Below are 22,353 nucleotides of genomic sequence, written 5' to 3' on the forward strand. Positions count from 1 at the left end.
ATAGGCCACGACAAAACGGGCGGAGTTCCAACACATCCGGGCATTTGGACCTTTCCCAGCAATGTTAAGTAATGGAACATCATATACTATCTCACTAGTAGGCATAATGTACACAAAAGAAGTGAGCAATAGCCAGAAAAAGAAAATGTGACTTTAAAATGACCACATACGTTTAGCATATTGTACCCTTTAAATGTCGTTTAAATGTGTTTTTCCTGCAGTTCCATCGAGTACCTATAGGGGGCAATAGAGCAGGTAGGCTTCTGTCCATGGTACTGAAGGTTGAACTCCAACTGTCCATCAACTGTTCTCTGTCAGAGGTGTTGACTTGGTCCAAGCGATCCGGTCATTCCATGTGGGGGTGGTCAGAGATGAAGGCCAAGTTTTAAGGACAAGCTCGAATGCTCCATTAAACGTTGGTGTGTGGAGATGTCGACGAGGAGGGGGAGGGGAGGGCATTAGTCTGAACCTAAGGTAAGGCTTTATTTCTCTCTGACAAAGACGAAGCATGAAGCGTACTTATTTATGTTTCTCAAGGCCCGGTTCGGCTTTTTAGATGTTCTCACACCAAGCACGGGCGACCCGCTTTTTGGTTCATTTTACGCCAGGTCCTACTGTTTTCAAATGATATTTATTACTGCCGATGGTTATTGCAGCGGCAACAATGGCGACTGCGTGCCAAAACCCGTTCGCGTAAATACTATGTCACGGAACGCCTCGGTCCGCTATGGTTTGGGCTTTTCCCCCGGCATATAAATAAAGAATAGCTGGAAATAGCTCCTTCGAGACAGGCCCTGTTTTGGGCTGTCATCAAACAAACCTTTTTCTGTAGGCCACAGTCATATTCGTAGAGTCACTTATGTGAAAACATGTTTATTTTCTTCATGAAAATCGGACACATGGAGCAGACATTTAAAACCACAGCACAGTTTCTATCTGAGTTCAGCCCAACCTCTGAAGTCTCTTAAAAGCTGTTTAAAACGCCTGCTGTCATGAGTAGTTGTATTAAATGATAGCCCGTTCAAACTTTCTCCTGATTACATTTAAATCCAATCATATGTCTGTTTTTCTGCTTGCTTTAACTGTGCACAATCACATTCAAACTTACTCAGGGAACTAATCTTTTTTAGAATGTTTGCAATTGTAAATGTTTGTAATTTTTTTTTCAACACAAACCCTTTTTCTTTTTTAAATATTGGACTTTTTCTGCAAGAATATTGTAGGCCAAATGTAAGTGAAAATAAATGATGCATGTGGCATCACCCGAAACGTCCAGAGTGTACAGTTGCATTGCTGGATGCCAGCTTCCATTCTGCTCACAACCACTAGGGGGCATAGTATTAGTGCAAGGGTGTCCAAAGTGCGGCCCCGGGGCCATTTGAAGCCGACAGCGTATTGTACAGCTACATATTGTAAAAATATAATTCATTATTATTAATTACATACAGTATTAGATATTACGCTACTTTGCTTTGTCGCCAATGTCCATATTTTGTTCATACATCTTCGCATATATTGACCTACACTGTACTGATTTGCTTATGTAAATGCCCTTGTAAACAGATGTGCATCTATTTTTCAGATGAGCCAAGACACTACAGAGACACGAACACGAACCCGCTCCAAAGGCATTCGAGGTCAGTATTCACACACAGCGAGAAGGGCAGCGGTGACCTTTAAAGTTTATATTCAGATTTTAATAAGGAATTTACACAGTTCTCATTTCTTTCATGTCTTTTATATACTTCAGCAGTCCCTGGAATTAAAGAGTGGGATTTAGCGCCTCTGCTGCTCATGGGCCCTTTGGCAGTTCAGGAAGCAAAGCGACCTTGACAAATTTAAATAGATTTCATTCCAACCAGGCGTACGGTATATAACAGTGCAATGCCTAATCCAGCACCCGTACTGATTGGGCTATTGCAGCTCCCAGTGCAAAAATACAGTCAAACCTCGGTTCTTGTACGTCCCGGTTTAGTATGATTCGCTGTTTATACACCGTCTCAGTTTTCAGACAGTGCTGTGCGTAACAAACTAGTCCGTTTGTACTGTACCGTATCGTCCCGCGAAACTGAGTGCCCAAACAAAGCACCCTACGGGCTGCTGACTCACCAGCGGTGCATTTTTTTATTGAGTGTGATTGCTAAATAAACCACCATGGGGCCAAAGAAAGTTGCGCATTTTATTTAAAAAAAAGGTGAAAAGTTCCATCCAGTCGTCATTTATAATTATTTTGTGTTGTTTTCTGCATGTCAAACTATAATTATTCTCTAAAAAAAAGTGCTTTCTGTTCATATTTTTGGGTGTCTGAAAGGGATTAATTGGATTTCATTATTTTGTTCTTGTTTCTATACTCATTCACTGCTATACTTACTATACTTGCTTGTATTGATTCATAGAGTTCATTACGTTACCGTGATGGTGAGCTATTTAAAATGCTGATTTTGGCATATGTTATTGCTGTGAGTGATACTGTCTGATCTAAGTATGATACAGTATATGCAGTCAGGGGCAAAAATATTGGCATAACAAAGACGCTAATAGTTTGGGCAAAAGATGCTAATGATATTCATGGCCATGGCTGCATAAGATAAGCTGATTTGGTTGCATTCCTGGACTGGTTAGTACCAGTCCAGAGCGTACCCCGTCTCTCGCCCAAAGACAGCTGGGATAGGCTCCAGCATACCTGCGACCCTAGTGAGGACAAGCGGTTGTATTCCGTACCCGCAAAAGCATCGGCATCTCTGGCATGCCCATGTTTTTGGCCATGACTGCAACTGTAACTTTTAGATTGAAAATCGTCCAGAGAAAAGCTTCCAGTTTACGGAAGCCCAAACATAATAGTGTTTGTCCTTATTTTCTAGTATGAATTGTGTATATAGTCAACGTCCTGCCACTTTATTTGCAGTTTTGTCAGAAACCTCCGGACATGAGATGAAGCATGAGCTGAGGTAAGTGATTTTATTCTTCCACAGAGTCACGACAACCATACTGGGAATGCATGGTGGCGACATCTTATGGTTTTGTTGTCAGTAGCAGTTGTCCCATCCCTGGATGCGATGGCAAAGGTCACGTCAGTGGAAGATACTCAAGGCACAGAAGGTGGGTGCTGTTATGGAATGAACAACCAGCATTGACACATGCAGTGCTCTTGGTACGTATGATAGGCGTAGTTGTTAGCACATAGATCTCACAGTCAGGAGATCTGGTTTAGAAACTCTGTCGGAACATCTTTGTGTTGAGTTTGCATGTTGTAGCTATGCTTGTTTGGGTTCCCGTCCTCCCAATCATTAATCGGTTGCTCTGAATTGTCCATAGGTGTGAATGTGAGTGCAAAGTCAGCTGGGGTAGGCTCCAGCTCACAAGCGGTACAGAAACTGAATGGATGGAATGAGTACTACCTTGCTTTTTTCAGTGCACTGGGATGTCCAACCGTAAAGAAGAGAAAGCTGGAGGAGGCAGAGGCTGAGGAGAACCAGTCTTCCCCCAAGAAGAAGGGTCAGTCCGCTGTAATGGAAGAAGAAGAAGGCTTCACAACGCATAATGACACAGACGAGGAAGAGAATGAGCAGAAAGAGGAGAAAGAAGAGGAAGACCTCAAAGAGAAAGAGAAAAGCAAAGCAAACAGCGGATCGGAATCAATACAAAGTAAGAAAAACAAAGACGACTCATTACAAAATTTAAGCAACTCGAAAAAAGCCGGGCCTCGGTTCCGTACGGTCTCATTTATCCATAATACACGCTAAGCTGTTAAAACACATCACAGACTGACACTTCTTTTGATTCACAGACAGCTGCTCCCTTCTGATGAAAGAAGACAATGTTGTTGCGGAAACTGTTGTCTGTGCCACAACTAAAGACGGCGACAACATCGCAGTGGAGACTGAGAATGAAATTGTGACTGAAGAACCCGGTCGGGATGAGAACCTGGCAAGAGCAGAACAACCGACTGATGATAATCAAGACAAAACAGACACGAGGCCGGAAATAATCGAAGGCAAGGAGGCAACGGCGCGCCCTCAAAGTGACTTTAAGAGAAGTGAGGTGGAACATACTAGAGAGGAGGATGACGAGGAGCAGGAGGAGGAACCAGAAGAGCAGACTGAAGACGAAAATAGATTTGCTGACGACAGGTCAGTAGGAAGACAGACACTGAGTCAAGAAAACTCAGATCACCAGTACTCCACTGGACATTACAACCATCACCAGGTCAACGAGTCAGCAGAGGAGCAGAGAAAGAGGGAACCTAAAGAGGAGGAGGAGGAGGAGGATGAAGAGGAGAGAACCCAACAAGAGGTTGATACCCCTTACTCCATGAGTCCACATAGTCAAGCATCTCAGGAATCTCTTGATGAGGAAAAGGTCTGCACTCCCAAGGCTGAAGAAGACGCATACAAAGCACCGGCGGGAAGAGAAGATGCAAACAGGCAGGAGGAGGAGGAGGAGGAAGTAAACAAAGTGCAAGTGGAGGTGGAGGAAGAGGAGGAGGAGGAGGAGGAGGAGGAAGAAGCTGAAGAAGCTGAAGAAGCTGAAGATCATTCCTCCAGCAAAGTCTCTCCGACCACCGTGGTCATCGAGGTGCGCTCCGAAGAGGAGGACGACGAGGAAGAAGATGAGGATGGAGAGGAGCATGACTGCATCTCAGAGGGCTCAGGGATCACCGACGATTCTGAGAACTGGGATATGACCCGAGGCAACCTGGGGCTGCTGGAGCAAGCCATTGCCTTGAAGGCTGGCGAGGGGCAGGAGGGCCAAGAGGCTCAGAGCTCCCAAGACTACCAACCGTACAACAGCCCCAGCAAGAGCGCAGACGCTGCGCTCCGACGCAGCGCTCACTACAGCAAAGGTAGCCTCCCATTTTCTTCCACATTCACTGGATGCAGAACATTGACACATTTATCTTCTGTTTGTTTGGTGGTACAACTGAAGTATGACTCCTATTGTGCTACTCCGTGTTACTCTCCTTTGTGAGACACGAGGAACTGCAAAGAAGTCTTCCCTTTTAAAAGCAGCGGCACTCGTGCAGCCTCGAATAGAGGCCTCCACTTGAATAGACTTGAAAGCGTCTATTAATAGTATAACTACAGTATTTTGTGATACAGAGAAACAGATCTTCCTGCGTGGGGTGTCTCTGGTATCACTTCACATGCGGTCTTGTTGTATTGCCAGTGTCCAGTGATAATGACTCCTAATCAATCCATCCTTCCTCTGTTCAGACAAGAAGGAAGTCAAGTGTCCAACCCCTGGATGTGACGGGACAGGTCACGTGACTGGACTGTACCCTCACCACCGCAGTCTGTCGGGGTGTCCTCACAAGGATAGAATCCCTCCGGAGGGTAAGTACAGAAAACCATACAATTCGTCTGCTATTATAGTAGACTGTAAATGAAGTTGCACTTTGGATAAACCAAACACTATACTGTTGTTTTAACAGGTTATTCTGCAGGAACTTTCAGAGTTGGTGACATTTTGTTGAAACTATTTGCTTTCTATTGGCTGTAGTAACTTTAGTAATCATGGTGCCGCTATTAAAAGTACTACTATCACTCAAACTAATACTACTAACTTTTTCTTTACTAGTTCTTCCACTACTGACTGCAGTGTGTTACTACTGTATCGCCTTTGACAATGTGAGACTGTCTACATCCATCTAAACTGACTGACCAATTGATATGTGCTGTGTCTGTAGTCCTGGCTATGTATGAGAACGTCTTGAAGTGCCCCACACCTGGCTGCACGGGCCAAGGCCATGTCAACAGTAACCGCAACACGCACCGCAGGTTAATCACGGACACACACTTCCAAGCATGCACTCAAGTGTTCACAGACTGGACCACCGTGGTCGAGCATGCAAGCTTTTTGTAGAACAGGGGTGTCCAAACTATTTCCACTGAGGGCCGCATACGGACAAATCTAAAGATGCGGGGCCGCGTTTGCATTTAAAAAAAACCAACAACCCAAACAAAATATTTAATATAATGTATATATATTTATACATATAAAATATATTTATTCATTTTATCAGTGATAATATTATTATTATTTTGAACCGTTTCTCTTTTTGACTTTTTAAAATTTTATTTTACAAATATGCCAACATTCTACATTTTTTCTCATACTAATACGACTTATTCTCTTCATATTGTGACTTTATTATCATAACATGATATCATTTACCCAAGCTAATTTTCCTAAAATTTCAGCTTAATTCTTTGTTTGCTTTGTTTCTCATATTACAACTTTTTTCCTATAATGTTTCATCTTTATGCTGTTTTTTTCTGTTAACATAATGACAAATGTTGTGTCTTTATTCTTGTAAAATTACTGCTTTTTTCCCATTTTTGCTGTTGTTTTTTTTTACATTTTATTGCTCAACCGTATTTTTAGAATGTGCCGAGGGCCAGTAACAAAAGCAGTCGCGGGCCGTAAATGGCCCCCGGTCCGCACTTTGGACACCCCTGCTGTAGAAGATAATGAAATATGCAGGAGTCACTGTTATTAAAATAATGTAAGACAATGGGATATGAGGCTCTTCCACTCAATAAAAAAGAATTTCATATAATGTTAACCAATCTGACTTCATTATCATAGCGCATATTGTCGCTGTTCAACAAAAAGCATCCGAAAACTTTGGTTTTCGGACTTTTTGTTGCAAACGTTTGCCAAAACTTTGCCTTGGTTTTCATGCGTTATTGACCTTAAAGGAAAACGGCACTTTTTTTTTTTTATTTTGCCCATCGTCCACACTCCTTATGCGAGACATGAACTCATATGTCTTTCTCATGTCTGTGCATTGTAAAGATATAAAAACAGCTAAAAAAAGATGCAGCTAAGAATGCACGTAATGCGAAAAAAACTCCTAAAAGCGCCAATGATCCATTTACATATAATGTACCGTGCACATTAATCAAGCTACAGCATCCAATGTTATTATTAACATTGTTACGACAATCGAACTACGCTACTGGTCGGATTGTCACCTTGCCAAACCGCACCGGCTAGCTACTGGTCGGCTAGCAACTAGCGCCACGCTTTCAATGCCTCAGGCCACTTCCAAAAAGGTAGAGCTACATATTGGAGCTGCCGCTACTGGGGCTGCTGTTTTTGTTTTTGAGTTTGTAAAAGTCAACACTAGGTGTAGGCGTTCGCTTCTATGCTGCTATGTGAAATCAATGCACCCAGGAAGGAAGTTCCGGTAATGCTCAAAAGGACCAAAATACTGTAAATATTACATGTTATCATGATAATATTACGATATCTGTTACGACATGCATATGAAACCATAAAATGTGTTGGAGGTGTTTTAGTAGCGGTCTGTAGGCGGTGTAAGTATGTCCCGTTACGTGCTGTAATGAGCTGTCTCTTTTTATCTGTTTTTACATCTTTAGAACGCACAGAAAAGAGAAAGACATGTGTTCATGTCTCACATAAGGATTGTGGATGATGGGCAAAATAAATGAAAACAAGTCTAGCCCTGTACCGTATCGTTCTGCGAAATTAAGTGCCCAACCAAAGCACGCGACGCTACGCTGAATCACTGTCACTTTTTTATTGAGTGCGGCTGCTAAATGACCTGCTACGGCGCCAAAGAGAGTTACAAGTGCCAGCAATTTGATAAAGAAGGTGAGAAACACTGAATTTTGAATTTGATCTCGCCAGGATGTACAGCAAGTCGGCATCAACAGCTTCCATCTGTTTCATTTGCATTATTTTCTGCACATAAAACTGTAAATCTCGTCTCTATAAAATTAATTTTTGGTTAATATTTGTTTGTGTCCGGAAAGGATGAATTGGATTTACATTATTTTAGTACGTTTTTAGTACGTTTCAGTATTCATTGAACCTTGAGGAGCAAATTAATAAGAAAAACCAAGGTACCACTGTAGTGTATCTCCAATTTTCATTCATCTTGTGGGGGGGGTTATTTTATCCAGAAAAAAAGAAATCACAAATATTTTTTAAAAAATAAACAATTTGTATATAAGATCAGCCACAACATCAATAATACCTTTTTTTGTATCCATCTAGTCCGTTTTCTGAATGTTTTAATATTCTGTTCAATCTAAACTCTTCAATGTGTCAATCTTGTCAGTCTGTCCGGTTGCCCCATTGCTGCTGCAGCTAAGCTGAACAAGAGCCAGGATAAGCAGGTCCATTTACAGACTCCAGTCAGTGAACCCACGTCCAACTCTGACAGGGTGCTCAGGTAAGCAAAAGCTGTTCAACTTTTGTCTCGTCAGACCACAGAGTATTTTACCAAAGGTCTTGGGGATCATCAAGATGTTGAAAATTGTTAAAAATTGAGACGAGCCTTAATGTTCTTTTTGTTCAGCAGTGTTTTTTGTCCTGGAACTCTGCCATGCAGGCCGTTTTTGCCCAGTGTCTTTCTTATGGTGGGGTCATGAACACTGAACTTAACTGAGGCAAGTGAGGCCTGCAGTTTTTTGGATGTTGTTGTGGGGTCTTTTGTGACCTCTTGGATGAGTCGTCGCTGCGCTCTTGGGGTCATTTTGGTTGGCCGGCCACTCCTGGGAAAGTTCACCACTGTTCCATGTTTTCGCCATTTGTGGATAATGGCTCTCACTGTGGTTCGCTGGAGTCCCAAAGCTTTAGAAATGGCTTTATAACCTTTTCCAGACAGATAGATCTCAATTTTTTTCTTTGTCATTGTTCCTGAATTTCTTCATGGCGTGATGTCAATCTTTTGAGGATTTTTTGGTCTGCTTCATTTTGTCAGGCAGGTCCTATTTAAGTGATTTCTTGATTGAGAACGGGTGTGGCAGTAATTAGGCCTGGGTGTGGCTAGAGAAACTGAAGTCAGGTGTGATAAACCACAGTTAAATTATGCTTTGACAGAAGGGGCAATCACTTTTCCACACAGGGCCATGCAGGTTTATATTCCTTTTCTCCCTTAATAATAAAAAGTTTCATTTAAAAACTGCATTATGTGTTCAGTTATGTTGTAATTGACTAACATTTACATTTGTTTGATGATCTGAAACATTTCGGTGTGACAAACATGCAAAAAAAACAAGAAATCAGGAAGGGGGCAAATACTTTTTCACACCGCTGTATGTTTACCTCGCTGCAATGGCCATTTTTTTCATTTTCACCATTTCCTCCAGGCCCATGTGTTTTGTAAAACAGCTGGAGATCCCCCAGTATGGCACCTACAGGCCCAACACGGTCACAACCACACCTCGAGCAAACCTGGCCAAGGAGTTGGAGAAATACTCGAAAGTGTCTTTTGACTATGCAAGCTTTGACGTCCAGGTGTTTGGAAAGCGCATGCTCGTTCCAAAGACAACCGCGACTGAAACATCACCCAAAGCCTTCAAAAGTAAGACATCGAACACCTCTGGTGCACACTAACACACTGGTAACTGGTCAGTAGACATGCTGCTCTGTTTGTGTTGACTTGCAGTCACAACTACACAAATCCTTCAGTTTTACTTAATGTTGTTTCTTTTTTAAATGTTTCTCAGCCGCATTTTGCAACGGTTCGCTTATGAACAAAGAACACAACTGGGGTTTTTTCTGCATCAAGATCCAAGGGACAGGAAAGCATCATGTGACAGTGACATCATTCAAAGCTTTTAGCACGCATCCAATCAGATTGCTCTCATGCCATCCTATTCCTGTTTATCTCGGGCTAGCTATGATGTGCTGTGATGTATAAGCCACAGCTATAGTCCGCTTCTTTCACGATTGTCGTTTTATGAGGCTGATGAGGTCTAATATGCTTTTTTCTGGGGCGTGAAGCTTGCGATGTTGAAACTAACTTTTGCCCTACCTCTACCCCACTCAGCTAAATCCTTCACGAAGGCCTCCTCCCCAACCCGGACAGGATCAGGAGGCATTTCGAAGACAACTTTGTCCCCCAATGAGTATGACTGCAGTCAAGATGCTGAGGCAGCCCATATGGCGGCAACAGCCATCCTCAACCTGTCCACTCGCTGCTGGGAAAGACCAGAGACCCTTAGCACCAATCACAGGGAGCCCTGCACTGAGGTACGCTGGATTCAATCCCATCATGACCTGTTTGGGACTAAAAATCTGCTCTTCTCTTGGATTAAGTTTCCCCAGGCACCTTAGGGGACCAAACGTGTACTCATTGGCAATATATTGGTCAGTTGTGATGATAATTGTATGAAACGTGGTCAGTATTTCTTTATTATATTTCAAATATAATGAACATATATAGATTTTCATTTATGCCCACACTGTGGACCGATTTAAGAGTACAAAGTACATGTTTTTTTTTTTGTAAATAGACGCTCACAATCAATTCAAGGCTGTAATAACAAAAAGATACAAATCTGATGCTCTCCGGATAGTTTCCTCAGGCACCTTCGAGGACCAAATGTACAGAATGTCAGCATATTGGTCAGTTTTAGCGCTAATTGTATGAAACACGGTCCGCTGAGTAATCCCTTGCCGCTTTGCGCTTTGATTTTTTTCAGCTTCACGCCATCGGTTTTTCAAAAATATACTAAGAAGTCATGCTGTTTTGTGGTTGAATACTATATATTATTATACATATAGTATTACTTCCAAAATATGCTTATTAAGCAGGTTCTATGTATTTTTCGCCTAAGCATAAAAAAATGACTAAATGAACTAAAATACAAGTACAAGGCATTCAGAAGACTCATTCAAAGGCGTTGTGTGATATGTAGCATTCTACTCTGGTCAGTAGGTGTCCCGATGCTAACTCGCAGGGGTGTCATGAGACATGCAGTTCACAAAAGGAGATGATACACAAGATTGGGTCTACGAGAAGGAAGTGACACAAGATTTTAACATTAAAGAAAAGTACGAAGAAAAAATTAAAAAAAGCATTTGACAATGTTACAATCTACTCATTTTATTTCTACCAGGTTACACTCTCCTGCACTCTGTATGTCTCCACCCACCAAGACAGAGACAAAATGGCGTTGCTCTATGGACCAAGGTGCTGAAACCAGAGTGAACTCTCGTCCTGCCTGTTTGCAGGCGAGAGATGAGGGAAACGGACACCGCATGCACATGGCGATATATAGAGGCTGGCAAAATGATCAAAATCGTTTTCATTTGTGTGATTGTTACCGTCCCAGGCCTAGTGCCCACTAGACAGTGTTTTTCTGAACAAGAAACCTGGTCACGTTTTAATCTCGGGAGATCTTGTGACACCCCTACTAACACGACATTATGTCATGTGACTACAGGGGTGTTATTTCAAGTCTCAAGGGCTGTAATGTTAAAAAACATTTAGAAGGTCTTAAACCGGTTTTCTATGCTGGAACTACAAAAAACATTTATAAGTCAGGAAATTGACTTGTCACGGTCGGGCCAGGAACCAATTAATCCAATCCAATCCAATCCACTTTATTTATATGGCACGCTTTATAAACACTGTTTCCAAAGTGCTGCACAGACTAGCAAAACCATAAATAATAAAAGTAAAAATGACTGCAGTAAAAACTAAAAGATCAAATAAAAGAAACGTACAACAGCAAAATATTTCAAACAAGAAGTAAAAACAATAAAAACAAAAAATCCAAGAAGTAGGTAAAATATAAATGAGTAAATTAAATTAAAAAACTAAAATAAAACCATTAAAACTAAAAAATAATCAAAGACACAGAGGACCACACGACTCATGCCGAGTTAAAAGCCAGAGAATAAAAGTGGGTTTTAAGACGAGACTTAAAGCTTTCAATTGTGGGGGCTGTTTTTACATGAGGGGGGAGAGTGTTCCACAGCTTTGGGCCAACTACAGAAAAGGCCCGGTCTCCCCTGGTCTTAAGTCCGGTCTTAGGCACCACCAGTTGGAGCTGGCCTTCGGCCCTCAACGTGCGCGCTGGAGTGTAAATTTGGATGAGGTCCGAGATGTTATGACAAAACGGGATTAAATACGAGAGGGACAGTTTTGGGACCTAAGGCTAAAAAGTGCTGTCTGTTATGTCTTCCATTAGCAGCCTGATATTGAAGTGGATGAGAACGGCACCTTGGACCTCAGCATAAAGAAGACCAAGAGAGAGAGCGTGCAGTCTCCAGAGCCGTCATCGTCCTCTTCCACATCTTCTCAACACACAGGAGGTGTGTTATCTCAGGGCCACGCTCAGCCTGAGTGGGAGGGGCCGCTCGACTTTACCAAATCAAGCAGTGTAAAGGAGGATGGCCACGATGAGGTATCGTGTCCACACACACACACATTGTGCGCAAGGCATGCACTGCATCAGTTCAATCACGGGGGTCTTGTTGTGCTGTCGCCAGGTGGATTATACAGCTACCTCATACACCTCATCTGATGTGGAGGATGAGGACCAGGAGAACTTGGAGGACAGGAAGTACCCCGGGGAAGTTACTACCAGCAGCTTCAAGGTCAAGTTCCCACCCAAAGACAGTAAAAAAGACATTCTTGTGTAAGTCAAAGCACTCCTTGTCTTACTTGCACGTAACTGACACGTGAAACTACGAGTACATGTGTTATTTTATGATAATGAAGTTGGAGTATTATTCTCCAGATGTCCCACCCCAGGCTGTGACGGTAGTGGACACATCACTGGCAACTATGCATCACATCGAAGGTAAGACGTGCGATCATTTATTCCATCGAAGGGTTTCTCATATTAACATTTACCGAAATGATGGAGCCAAATAAATGTTTCAATCAACCTCTTGCTGCGCTGCACTTCTGTATCCAAACAAGCTAAAGATTATCAGATGGAAAACAACACCGCTGGCTCTCTCGATGTCTTGTCAGGCTCTGCTTCGCTCGGTCTTCCACACCCCATATCCTCCTCTTGCTCTGTTTTCTGATAGTTTCTCTCTAATCTTCCAGTCTATCAGGCTGTCCTCTTGCAGATAAATCACTACGGACACTCATGGCTGCCCACACAGCTGAACTTAAGTATGTGAGATGTCGTTTGCTTCTCAACTTCTCTTAACGCTTAACTTACTTCTTCTGTCTAAGTCTTGGATTGATTTCCCATTTCTGATGTTTCTATTTATTTCCTGTTCATTTGGTTCCAAATGAATGCATTGTGAGAACATGTAGGCTGTTTTTGATGGACAGTAAAAGCGTGCAAGTAAGACAGTTCCATCTTTCGACTTAGGTGTCCGACTCCTGGCTGTGATGGATCAGGCCACATCACAGGAAACTATGCCTCACATAGAAGGTAGAATCTCTCCTTCTCTACTCCTCATTGTGTTTCGGGATACTTCACTAGTTGGCCGCTCTGTTTTTCTCTCTACCAGTTTGTCCGGATGCCCTCGAGCCAAGAAAGGTGGAGTCAAATCCAACCCCACAAAGGACGATAAGGATGACTCGGAGTTATTGCGGTGAGAAACGAGAGGTGTACACATTGTGCACAGTTGGACCGACGCAAAGCAACGACCGTACTGATGCGCTATACCGCCTGTGGCGCATTCTAAAAACGCAATTAAACAAGAAAACTAGTAAAAACAAAAAAAAATGGAAAAACGGAAGTAATTTAATGAGAATAAAGAAAAAATATTAGGACACTAAAGTCACTAAAGTTGTAATCTCACAAGGAAATAAGTCATGATTTTACGTAATTTGTAATACAGGTGTCCCTTGCCAATTTCGCACCTTCACCCTATTGCGGTTTTTCATAATTATATAAATTACTAAGTCATGCTGTTATGTGGTTGAATTCTGCAAATGTTTTTAGCAAATGTTACGTATTTTTGGCCTAAATTAAGCATTTTCAAGCCTAAAAATGGCTAAACGAACAAAAATACAAGTACAAGGCATTCACAAGACTCATTCAAAGATGTTGTGATGTGTAGTATTCCACACTGGTCACTAGGTGTCAGTAATGTTACTTGATATTGGCTGAGACGCACATGCAATAAACACCCAACAAGCGAAACAGAAACTCAACAGCCCCACTTAGCCAGCTGGGCGCTTAGACAGGTTCGGCCGGGACGCTGTGGACAGAGCTGTGGTGCGCTGGCGTGCGTCAGAGGAGCGAGAGTGACGTCACCTCCGCTGTTATGTCCTCCCTGGCAAACAATTAAAAGTCAGGTCTCAAACAGGAGGTTGGGACGTACAGGCACGGCGCTTAACAGCCAGACTTGATCCCAGGAACAACAGACTTTTATTGCAGGTTCACGCTGGTCTGCTGGGGAACACACACAAGCATGAGTCTTATTTATGTCTTAAATGGCTTATTTACTCTTATTATGTCTACTATATTGGGTAATACGAGTGTAAAGGTCAATATAGGGGTGTTATTTAATGTCTAGAGGACTCTAATAATGTTAAAAACATAGGTCGCAAACAGGTTTTCTATGCTTATCAGGAATCCTACTTTGCAGAAAGTCTGGAACCAATTAACTGCAATAAGCGAAGGATTACTGTATCATGTGATTGTGAAAGTATGCAGAAAAATAATGTCAAACATAAAAAAATGTCAAAGCACAAAATTGTAACACTATGAGAAACAAACCAAAGTTGCAATTTTTGGAACATGAACATGAAACTGTCCCCCGTTCATGACTTGGTCACGTCTCTAGTTGTCCCGTCCCCGGCTGTGACAGTCTGGGCCACATCAGTGGGAAGTACGCCACGCACCGCAGCGCCTACGGCTGTCCTCTGGCAGCACGTCGACAGAAGGAGGGTCTCCTTAATGGCACCCCCTTCTCGTGGAAGACTTTCAAGACCGAGGGCCCGACCTGCCCGACACCTGGCTGTGACGGCTCCGGACATGCCAACGGGAGTTTTCTGACGCACCGCAGGTATCCATGATTTCCTCCGTATGTACAGCGAGGGTAACTGTTGGAGATAAAAAGCTGCTTTTGCCAGTTTGTCAGGTTGTCCCAGAGCACTGGCCGGCAAGAAGAAAGCCAAGTTCCCTGGAGACGAGTACATCACCGCCAAGTTCAGAGCGAGTGACGGTAAGAGATGTTCTCCTTAACAGCGTGACCTCGGTTTTCATTCATTTGTTGACAAAACCTTAGCAGCAGGTACAATCGCCGGTCCACACACCGGCCCGACTCACTTTGTCACGTGTCTCCCTTAAACTGTTCCCTCTGCAACCTGTGCTGAAGGTTCCAATCCCGTCGTTTTCTACGACTTCTTGCTTGAATTCAGTAGTGTTTCTCACCTTATTGATCGACGTTCTGGCTCTTGCAACTTTTTTTGCCGGCCGCATTTAATAGCACAGATTCCTCACGCTCAGAAATGCGCAATGCGCTCGAACGCCTCATCAGAGCACAGCGCACTCTGCTTATTAGAGGATGAAAGGAGACAGGAGGTGGTCATTGTTCTGTGAAATCACACACACACACACACGCACGCAGGCACACACTAGAAGGATTCCTTGTCTGGAATGTGTCTATAGCAGGGGCGGCACACTCGTTTTCACCGTGGGACACATCGCAGTTATGGTTATCCTCAGAGGGACACTTTTTATAATTTTATTTTAGAATTTTGTTAATTGTTACATTAATTTTTCATGAATAACTAATAAAAATGACAAAATTAATAATTAATAACAAAAAATAGACGGCTTTGTCAATAGTGACAACAAATACATTTAGTAAGAAAGATTCTTTTTGATTTAAAAAAAATATATATATTTAAAAGTTTTTGTTAGTAATATTAATTTTGTTTTTACTTGAATGTATTATTTTATTATCTATTGTAAATGTAACGGTAAATGTTTATTGAATTATTGTAAAAACTATTTTTAAAATATTTAATTTTTTTATATTGTCAAAATATTTTTTATATATTAAAGTTTTTGCTTATTTAAGTATATTTATATTAAGTACAAAAAATAAGAAATGACAGCATACATATAAAAATAAAATAATATAAATATAATTTTCCAACAGTATAAAAGTAAAATAATGAAAAATAAAGCTTGAAAAAGTAAAGACAAAATGAATATTAATAACAAAATTACAATATATTTACAAATATATTTTTAAATATTATAATATAATATATATTATATATAAATATATATTATAATATATAATATATATTTTAAAAAGTGTCCTTTTGACATGCATTATTTCAAGGCTTTCGCGGGCCACATAAAATGATACGGTGGGCCAAATCGGGCCCCCGGGCCTTGAGTTTGACACCTGTGGTCTGTAGTGTCCCGCCTCTAAAAGAACCGCTATCCAAGGCAAAGCAAGGCAAGTTTATTTATAGAGCACAATTCGTACACAAGATAAATCAAGTGCTTCACAGAAAATAAGTTCATAAAATCATTCCATAAAAAACATAAAATCATTGTAAAATCTTTACATAAAATTCCATAAACCATTCCATAAAAGAAAAAAAAAGATGAAAAATGAAAAGTGCAGATCAAATAGTTTGGAGTTGTCGTATGCGCAGTTGAATAGAAGTCTTTTCAGCTTTGATTTGAACGTCGCCAAAGTTGAGGATTGTCGCACATCTTCTGGAAGATGGTTCCAGATTTTGGCAGCATAAAACTGAAACGCAGCCTCACCGTGTTTGGTCCGGACTCTGGGCGCCCGCAGGAGACCAACATGTCAGAGGCCATGAAGACTTGTACACAGCACTGTTTGGCCGTACGAGGACCGAGACATACTTTCAGCAATCATTTTCGTCAAAAACCGAACCGGGGCGTACAAAAACGTGGTTCCACTGTACTTAGAAGAATGAAAATTCAGCCGTTAACTCATTTCTCGCTACAAGCTTCATGCTTATGAATACAAAGTGTGTTGTTTTTTTTTCTTCGACTAAGTTCTGGACAACGACGAGGACATCAAGCAGCTCAATCAGGAGATCAACGAGCTGAGCGAGTCCAATTCCGAGATGGAGGCTGACATGGTGAATCTTCACACCCAGGTGAGTTGAGCTGATCAGCTATCAAGGGATAATTACCTAATAATCTCACCTTTGACCTGTGCTGTCTCGTACGTCGTCGTCATTGCTTCCGATATGCTTCCACATTTTTGGTGTTTGTTGTTGAATAGATAAATTTGGGTGAGACGTTACATACTTTGGCTTCTTCTATTAACCTCCTGAGACCCAGACAAATTCAAGTTTATGGAATATAAAGGAATAAATGTGCCACAATAGTAGGTTTTGGTCAGAAAAAGTGTTTACTTTTTATTACACCGAAAAATAAATGAAACAAAAATGACAACAATGTAAAGTTCACTTGCCTATCCGCATTTTTTGCCTTAGGAAGGTGCATTGTCATATTGCCTTTCTTCTAGATCTCCTCGATGGAGAAGAACCTGAAGAGCATGGAGGAGGAGAATAAGCAGATCGAGGAGAAAAATGAGGCCTTGTTTCTGGAGTTGTCTGGTCTGAGTCAGGCACTGATCCAGAGTCTGGCCAACATCCGCCTGCCAACCATGGTGAGTAGGGCCCTTCAAAAATCCCTTTTATTTTTTCCCAAATTCTGTTTTTTCCATTTCAATTTTTAGAATTCCTTTTTTTTGTACCCTTTACACTTATTTTACCATCATAGTGTGGGCACTTTTTGGGTTAGTGAATAAAATGTCCATCAATTAAATGCAAAAATGCAGATGCAATGCATCAGTGGCTAATTTTGCGCTAGTAATTGAGAAATGGGTGTAGCCTAGCTAACTTTGCTAATGGGACGTCAGCCTCCGCACACGTTTCTACTAAATCTTCACCAAGTTTGAAATCCAATGCTTGTGATTAAGGAAGATGTGGTCACCGATGTAATTCCAATCGCGTTATTAATGTGAGATATTTTTATGACACCCTTATTTTGTTGACACAATTAAGACTTATTTTGAAATCCGGAAGTGCGTGGCGCGTGTTGAGAAGGTGTCTTGATGGCTAAGACGAGCAGGCTGCAAGAGTCAACGCGCCTCTCGTCTTTTTAATTCTGAACCTGCACGTCGTTAGCAGGCAGTGGAAAACACTCGCTTACATTAAAGCGGTAAAACACAACACACACACACAACCGCACTTGTATGCCCTGCTGAACTAAGCTAATCCCGCTAGCTTCCATTCATGCTCCATAAGAGAGGACTTTCCAACTATTTTTGGCACCGTTTTTGACGTGTTTAGTTCGGGAGGCGGCTTAGTGCTTGTGATGAGGTCCCGCCACGATCGAGACATCCGCCCAGAAAATACTTCCCACACGAACGTTCCTTCTCGTCATCATTTCACTTTCCGCGAGATTCCCCGTTTAACAGTAAATTCCATTTTTATTGGCCAATTCTGCTTAACGTGGAACTCATAGGGCGCGAGGTGAGCAAAACACTGTAACCTGTTTTTGTTTAGAAATTACGCAGGAGCTGGTTTTGATGGTAGTATGGCACCTCCCTGTAAATTAGGCTGAAAATGAATTAGCAAAAATAACAACAGCCACAGGAATAACGCTCAAAGGGGACCTATTGTGCTAATTTTCGGGCCTTTGTATTGAGTTCTGGACTCCTATAATAGAGCAGCTACACATGACAGAAGGCTTTCTAGATCTTCCAGAGTCTGCACCTGCAGTGTTTTCTGCCTCCCGTCCAAACGGTCTGCGTCATTTACTCCGCCCCCGGACCCCCTCCAGATACGCCTCCCGCCGAGCCCACTCGACTGTGATTGGTCACACTCCCAAGCGCTTCCGAGGACTTCCGGACAGCTGCCGAACCCCTTTTGTCCGATTGCTTACACATAATCACAGTTAGGAAACTGATAAATTGTTACTCACAGCTTGCTCTTCTGACTCTTCGACACGACCAAGTAACGCTGGAAAGGCGTCGGACTTCAACATTTTGGCGGATAGTCCAGCTTCGTATTGGCCCATTTTCACAAAACAGTCCCGTGTGAAGTGCCGTTGACAGATGAGCATATTTTTCTGTTGCTGGCTGGGAACCAGCAGCTCCAACCGCTTCTGCCTGGTGCTTGCCTCTTTCGGCACACCCGAACAAACATTTCTTGGGAGCCATTGCTCGACACCGTGAACAGAGGGCAGCAGAGCGGGGGTGCTGGGCATGCCAATATCAGGAAGCCCGGGTTGCATTGGCGTCAGTGGAACTCGGTGGTAAAAAAAAAGACTCAGCGTGCAGAGCCGTCCGAAACTGCTTCCAGGGCTCACTTCCAAATGGGCAAACCTCATTATCTGCAGTGTTGGCATCGTTTAACACGAGAATACAACATTGTAACAACATTTATAGGTCAGAAAAGGGGAAAAGCATAATAGGTCCTCTTTAATCACTTTAGATACCCAAAATGAAGTGTTTTCTATGAATTGAACTAAGAAAATGCATATATAAGCGAATGTTACATATTCTTGGCCTAAATTAAACATTTTTAAGCAGAAACATTTTCTAAGTGAACTAAAATACAAATGCCGTTCAAGGCAATAAAGTGGCGTGAAAAAGTGTTGGCCCCCTTTTTGGTTTCTTATTTTTGTCACACTTAAATGTTTCAGATCATCAAACAAATTTAAATATTAGCCAATGACAACACAACTGAACACAAAATGCAGTTTTATAATTATTTTATTATAATTTTATTACTATTTTATTATTAAGGGAGAAAAAAATGCAAACCTACATGGCCCTGTGTGGAAAAAGTGATTGCCCCCCTGTTAAAACATAACTTGATATTAATTAAGATCTATCAGCCAGGAAAAGGTTATAAAGCCATTTCTAAAGCTTTGGGACTCCAGAGAACCACAGTGAGAGCCAATCTCCACAAATGGCGAAAACATGGAACGGTGGTGAACCTTCCCAGGCCAAAATGACCCCAAGAGCGCAGCGACAACTCATCCAAGAGGTCACAAAAGACCCCACAACAACATCCAAAGAACTGCAGGCCTCACTTGCCTCAGTTAAGGTCAGTGGTCATGACTCCACCATAAGAAAGACACTGGGCAAAAACATCCTGCATGGAAAAGTTCCAAGACCAAAACCACTGCATGACCTTAAAAAGGCGCTTCATGCTGGAAAACCCTCCAATGTGGCTGAATGACAACAATTCTGCAAAGATGAGTGGAACAAAATTCCTCCACAGCGCTGTAAGAGACTCATTGCAAGTTATGACAAACACTTGATTGCAGTTGTTGCTGCTAAGGGTGGCCCAACCACACAGGGCCATGTAGGTTCGGATTTGTTTTCTCCCTTTAATAATAAAAAGTTACATTTAAAAAACTGCATTTTGTGTTCAGTTGTGTTTTCATTAACCAATATTTAAATTTGTTTGATGACCTGAAACGTTTAAGCGTCAAGCGCAAGCGTCAAGATTGCGAGGGCATTTACATTTAGCATTTACATTTAGATCAGGCCTTACTGTCGGTCTCCACTTTTGACTGAGGCCCCAACCAGTTCCCAGCGCCATATTAACTGTCTTTCAAAAAGTGTTACATTGTGTGTGTGTGTGTGTGTGTGCGTGCACGCAGCAGGAGCCGTTGTCAGAGGACAACTTTGACAGCTACGTGGAGACCCTGACTCACATGTTCACCAATAAGGACTGCTACCAGAACCCGGAGAACCGAGCTCTGCTCGAGTCCATCAACCAGGCGGTAAAAGGAATCGAGGTGTGACGCGTTCATGGAACAGGACATGACGGATAGTTTGTGGCAGAATCTTCTCATTTGGAACATTGCCATCTGTTCTTTGTATATTTCTTTGCTCTTGTGTATACTTTTCCTGTTTGCATGTTGCTTTAGGACAATGAGAGTGGGAACACACACACACACACACACACACACACACGGCAGTCCAACTGCTACCGTGACGTTTGGCATGTGAAACGTGCAGAAGATAGATTTCCTTGCTGAACATATCCTATGTCCACTCTATAATGTTGGTAGTATTCTGTAAGATCATAGTGAAGTTCCACCTACTGGACTAGTTTTTTCTAGCTTCATTCTTACTATTGCTGTGTGACTACTCGTCATTTGCAAATGTTGGCTCATTATGATATATTTATCCATGTCGTGTATATGATTACGTTTGTCTGCTATTATTTATCAACTATTTATTCACGGTTTAATTTTAATGTGTTACCTGAGAAGATTTTAAAAGCAGGAGACTAAAAAGCAAATGAACAAGAGAAGGGAAAAACTTTCCTCAGCACTGATGAACAAAGGACATATTTTAAGATATCAACTATGAATTGTTTTATAAAGTTATTTATTTAAAATATTGGAATCTTTTTACAGTAAATGCAAACATTTTGTATATGAAAGTTTTGAAATAATTTAATAACGACTTTTTATTTATTTATTAATGCTTCTGTTTTTATGATTTTTGACAATATGCGTTGGGAGTATTTTGCAATTCGCTGAAAATATTGAACTGCACTGATGTTGATGAACAAAGTGACGTGTGAAACAAAGTGGTGGTGATACTCATTTTGTTGTGTCTACGTGTGATGATGACTGTGTATGGATTCTCTGTGGTAGTTTTTGAAATAAACGTTGACCAACATTTTGGACTGTATCTCTCGATAAAGAACGAGGTCTTAATCAACATACAGCAAACTTACGTTTCGGCTCGTATAGAAAAGCCCTCCAGCAACAGAAACAAGGCAGGGGATTGCGCATTGACTGCGCTAGACCATAGACATTGACAAGGAGCCGTGTCACTGCGCAATACGTACCCAGGACGCAATCGGTTCAACTGGGTTCTACGCATGTGCAGAACGCGTCTCCGTCCGGTCGCCCCATTTTTCGGCAGTTACATGTTCGGCATGTGTAATCTGCGCCAGCCATCGATCTATTTTACGGCAGCAAGCGCCCCCCCTCCACTACCCAAAACGTTTAGATAGAAATTTGAGAAATAAGTTTTTTTCTTGTTATCATATCCATGGTGCAAGTGGACAATTCATAAGCCCTCTTTTCTTTGTTCCATAAATTATTTTACGTTTTTTTCCCCACTGAAAAAATACACACAAAAGTATTTGCTAGGAAGATATATTTGGATGGTTGGTATTTCCCTGTTTAGGAAAAAAACGGAACCCTGTAGATTAAGCCATCATTGGATCCTATTTATGGTTGTTTACATTGAAATATAACTGCATTTTATGTGTTTTACTCGATGTTACACCTAACCGGATATGACGTTGACGTCTGCGCTACGTGCATTGCGTAAGTTTTTACGTGGCTCCGTCTTGGTGGATGTCATAAAACGACAGAAACATCCTGATGCTAACGAAGTATTTTAACAAGAGTCACTTATAAAATAACCTCCCAGCATATTACATATATTAAGTGTGGTTATTGACCATTTATGTTCATACATTTACGACGTTGACGTATCGCAGCAGTGGACAAACCCACTCGATGCGGCGTCTATGTCTATGGGCTAGACATGCTACTCTGTTTTGCGCCACTTTATAAATAAAAGCTTGCCTGAAGCAAAGGAAAGGTTCGTTCCTTAAGAGCT

At 41.7% G+C, this 22,353-nt stretch overlaps 1 protein-coding gene across 2 annotated transcripts; it reads left to right on the forward strand.

Moving 5' to 3' along the window:
- The first annotated feature begins 118 nt into the window (after nt 1–118).
- LOC129181816 (myelin transcription factor 1-like) lies at nt 119–21,413 on the forward strand. 2 transcript variants are annotated; one of them, XM_054777472.1, is made up of 22 exons: nt 119–474; nt 1,583–1,637; nt 2,906–2,948; nt 3,031–3,099; nt 3,413–3,645; nt 3,788–4,843; nt 5,214–5,333; nt 5,687–5,777; nt 8,090–8,203; nt 9,123–9,337; nt 9,806–10,008; nt 11,955–12,170; nt 12,256–12,404; nt 12,507–12,569; nt 12,824–12,892; nt 13,098–13,160; nt 13,240–13,323; nt 14,524–14,745; nt 14,813–14,904; nt 16,731–16,834; nt 17,209–17,352; nt 20,367–21,413. In XM_054777472.1, the coding sequence occupies exons 2-22, from the start codon at nt 1,583–1,585 to the stop codon at nt 20,505–20,507; spliced, it is 3,546 nt and encodes a 1,181-aa protein (XP_054633447.1). In that variant the 5' UTR covers nt 119–474; the 3' UTR covers nt 20,508–21,413. The 2 variants fall into 2 exon arrangements, with proteins under 2 accessions (XP_054633447.1, XP_054633437.1); XM_054777462.1 differs by having other exon boundaries at nt 123–474; nt 20,364–21,413.
- The last annotated feature ends 940 nt before the right edge of the window (nt 21,414–22,353 follow it).

The sequence above is a fragment of the Dunckerocampus dactyliophorus genome, chromosome 1, assembly GCF_027744805.1.
Source record: "Dunckerocampus dactyliophorus isolate RoL2022-P2 chromosome 1, RoL_Ddac_1.1, whole genome shotgun sequence".
Classification (NCBI taxonomy): Eukaryota; Metazoa; Chordata; class Actinopteri; order Syngnathiformes; family Syngnathidae; genus Dunckerocampus; species Dunckerocampus dactyliophorus.